Consider the following 3,358-nt stretch of genomic DNA (forward strand, 5'->3'; position numbering starts at 1 on the left):
CTCTTCCACCACCACCCGGAACTTGCTCTTGGTGCTGAGCACGGGCTTGACCCCCGATAGCCACTGGACGCTGGAGAAGATCTTGGCGGGGCCAATGAGCACCTGGCCCGGGTAGAAGCCGTAGGAATCGTCGAAGAAGAGACCCTGCAGGGTTTGGAGCCAGAGGAAAGTGCTGGTGAGCAGCGCCTCCTCGAGGAGGGTGCTTCCCGCGCCACCTTCAGCCCCACGCCCCGCCTGCCCCCTCGCCCAACACCGGCCCCAGCGAGGCCCCAGGGTCCCTAAGACAAACCCAAGGCTCCAGAGCAGCACAAGCTCGGCCACTCCAATGCCGCTGGTCGGGAGGACATTCGGGGACTATGGCTCTAGGGGGCGCCCACCCTGTGCGATCGGCACTGCGCCCAGCACACTCCTTTACGGTCGGTCGGTCGTAAACTCCTGCTCTAAAAGGACTTGCTGCACTAACACATACACACCAGACAAAACCACCGAGGTTTTAAAAGGGTGACACAGACGTCAACAGAACATAAAGAGAAGTCCTCATCCTTTCTGCCCTTTTCCAGGAAATCACCGTGCCCAGAAGCGTTTAGCCTGGGCCAGCTACAGCTCTGTGCCATGAAGTCCTTTTCCCGCCCAGCCCAGAGGAACAAGGAACATGAGGCACCCCCCACCCTCCGCAACACGTACTGAGTCGCTGACGTGTGGGCAGACGTCGTAGAGCTTGGCACCGTCTTCTGTGTTCATGGAGCACCTGGAACAGTGAACATGGGCGTGGTGACCACGCGGCACAGTGACCGAGCCTCAGGGGAGGCCTGGCAGCCGGGACCAGGGGATGCTGATCAGTGTCGGAAAGAGCTATCCCCACGCGTCCGTGTGACACACGCCCTAAGATGTCACAATTCCTCCTCCGTCCACAGCTCAGCCTCTGGCCTGGTACAAATAATTCTCCTAAAACACACAAAACCCTAACCCGCTCTCTGAGTGCCAAGCACCATTCAAATGTCTAACTGAAGCCCCAGCTCCCAGCAGATACCCTAAGTGATGGTGCTTCTCTCCCCAAACCAAGACGGGCCAAGACCAGAAACTGAGGGGGCTCTAGGCTCTGGCGGAGGAGGCCCGGCCAGGTCAGGCCCTGAATGGCCTCGGCATCTGCCGCACCGGCCCTGGGGGAGCGCACCTGGCCCCATTGGACAGGGGCCGTGAGGAAGCCCGCCCTGGGGGAGCGTACCTGGCCCCCATTGGTCAGGGGCCGAGAGGAAGCCCGCCCTGGGGGAGCGCACCTGGCCCCATTGGTCAGGGGCCGAGAGGAAGCCCGCCCTGGGGGAGCGTACCTGGCCCCATTGGACAGCTTCAGGATGATCTGGTTCTTCAGGTCGTAGACCTTCCCCAGCCAGCAGTCATAGGCGATGTAGTCCCCATACATGAAGGGCTGTGGAAAGGACACGGGGTGAGAGGCAGCAGGCGACACGACACTGGTGTCCAGGGCACCATCCTCTCTGTGCTCCATGAGACGGGAGGAAGGGTCTACACAGCTTACTGCCCGGAGGTGGACTGGTCAGTCCTGGCCTAGTAACTGCAGCAGCCCGCAGGCTTCCCCAGGTTCTAGGCTGCACCCAGCTCCCCTTCCTAGTGTGAGGACTGCCAGTGCTGACCGGGAAACTTGTACAGAGACGTGGCGCCCGAGGATACAGGGCTCTGGAACGGAGTCGGCTGAGGAGGGCAGTTACGTGCACAAGGATGGGAAGTGGCTTAAGCAAATACATGTCCTGAGGCTGCCAAGAGCCAAGTTTCAACCAACTCATGTTCAGTTGCACACAGAACAGGTGTTGACACATCTAGACATGCACGCACACACGTACGCCCGAGCTCTGTCCCGAACACATGCACATCTCGGTTCTGAACCTGGTTTTCTGCCCTGAACGAACCAGGGCTCCTTGGAGAAGTGACTGACTCTGAGGCTGGACCAGAAAAATACAGGATGGAAAGTAAAAAGGAACCAGAAAAATGACAGTCAAAAGGTCACAGACGCCAGCTTGAAGGGGCATCTACTGGCCAAACCTGGGATCATTTAAGCAACAAAACCAGTAACGGTGGGAATGGCTCCTGACCAGCGGGATAAGCAGGAGCCTCGGGCCCACGCTGAGGTAACAGTGGACGGATAAATAAATGAGCGGAAGGTTTGTTGCCTTAAAATGCTCTTCCACATGGCAGAGGCCACTGTCCAAGGGGGGTGGGGGGTGGGGGGGACACGGGAAAGCCACAGAATCACCCAGCGGCCAGCAGAGTGCTGCCAGGACAGGCGGGACTGCTAACGGAGGCTGAGGCTGGCAGGCTGGGGTCTGACGTGTGACAAGTTATTGACACAATCCCAGCACATCTCCCCACAACACAGAATTACTTGTAAAGAGGTAAATGGTGACTTGGTGGTGGGGAGGTGTGACAGACACCTAGGTGACCAGGGGTCACGGTGACCTTCGCCGTGGTGCCACCGCTGGACACTGTGGGCCAAGGAAGAGCTCGGTGGCATTTCTGGGGCAGCCCTGCCAAGGATGCAGCGCTGAGGCTGGTCCCGAGGCAACCTCAGAAGCTCCATGCTGAGGGTCAAGCGATGGGCGTACGGGATGCGCAAGACAAAGCAAGGCTGGGTGCGGTCCAGGCTGGAGGAGGTCCAAGAGGTGACCACGAAATGCAGGGTGTGTTCCTGAGTGGGATTCTGGATCAGGACGGGGAAGGCTGCAGGACAACTGAACAGTCTGTGGACTGGGCAGCGACGCACCGAGTCCCTGACCGGGGGACACACACACTGTAGCATTCGGGGGCCACTGGCATCCTGACGAGGAAAAGGCTCAGGGGAGGGGAGGAGATGTGGGGGAGGGACAGGTGGGGGGCAAATGGAGTAGAACATTAAGAGCGGAGGAGCCTGGTGATGCAGGGGCTACAAGAACTTACAACTTTCTGGGAAGTTTGAAATAAATGTTAAAAATAAATTATTGAAAAGCAGCTTGTTTAAAGGAAAGAGAAGAGTTAGAGGAGAAAGGAAACTAGGCCAAGAGAGCCACACCTGCAACTGCGCTGGGGCTGGAGACACAGGGCGAGCCCTGACCTCGCGTCTGAATGGCTTCGAGACAGGAGCACAGGAGGGCTCCGGGGGAGCGGGAGGCCCTGGGCCTGGCCGGCTCGCCTGGAAGGGGAACCAGAGAGCGAGAGGGAGGGAGAGGCGGAGGCTCACCCAGATGTGCTGCAGGTCCTTGCTGTTGACGGGGTAAATGATGCAGTTGGTGCCGATGAGCTTGACGGCGCAGTCGATGCTGACGTCGATCACGGTGCCGCACTGGCTGTCCTGGGGGGAGAGGCACAGGCT

General features: G+C 59.1%; 1 protein-coding gene across 1 annotated transcript in view; it reads right to left on the reverse strand.

Annotated features, from left to right (window-relative positions):
* UBE2O (ubiquitin conjugating enzyme E2O) overlaps nt 1-3,358 on the reverse strand; it is a 17,793-nt gene that overhangs the window by 8,758 nt on the left and 5,677 nt on the right. The window contains exons 3-6 of the mRNA XM_015559215.1: nt 3,227-3,347; nt 1,329-1,426; nt 685-748; nt 3-144 (exon numbers count right to left, since the gene is read on the reverse strand). Coding sequence (XP_015414701.1) covers nt 3-144; nt 685-748; nt 1,329-1,426; nt 3,227-3,347 — 425 coding nt within the window. The remainder of the gene's footprint in view (nt 1-2; nt 145-684; nt 749-1,328; nt 1,427-3,226; nt 3,348-3,358) is intronic.

This window comes from Myotis davidii, unplaced genomic scaffold (genome assembly GCF_000327345.1).
Source record: "Myotis davidii unplaced genomic scaffold, ASM32734v1 scaffold274, whole genome shotgun sequence".
In the NCBI taxonomy this organism is placed as follows: Eukaryota; Metazoa; Chordata; class Mammalia; order Chiroptera; family Vespertilionidae; genus Myotis; species Myotis davidii.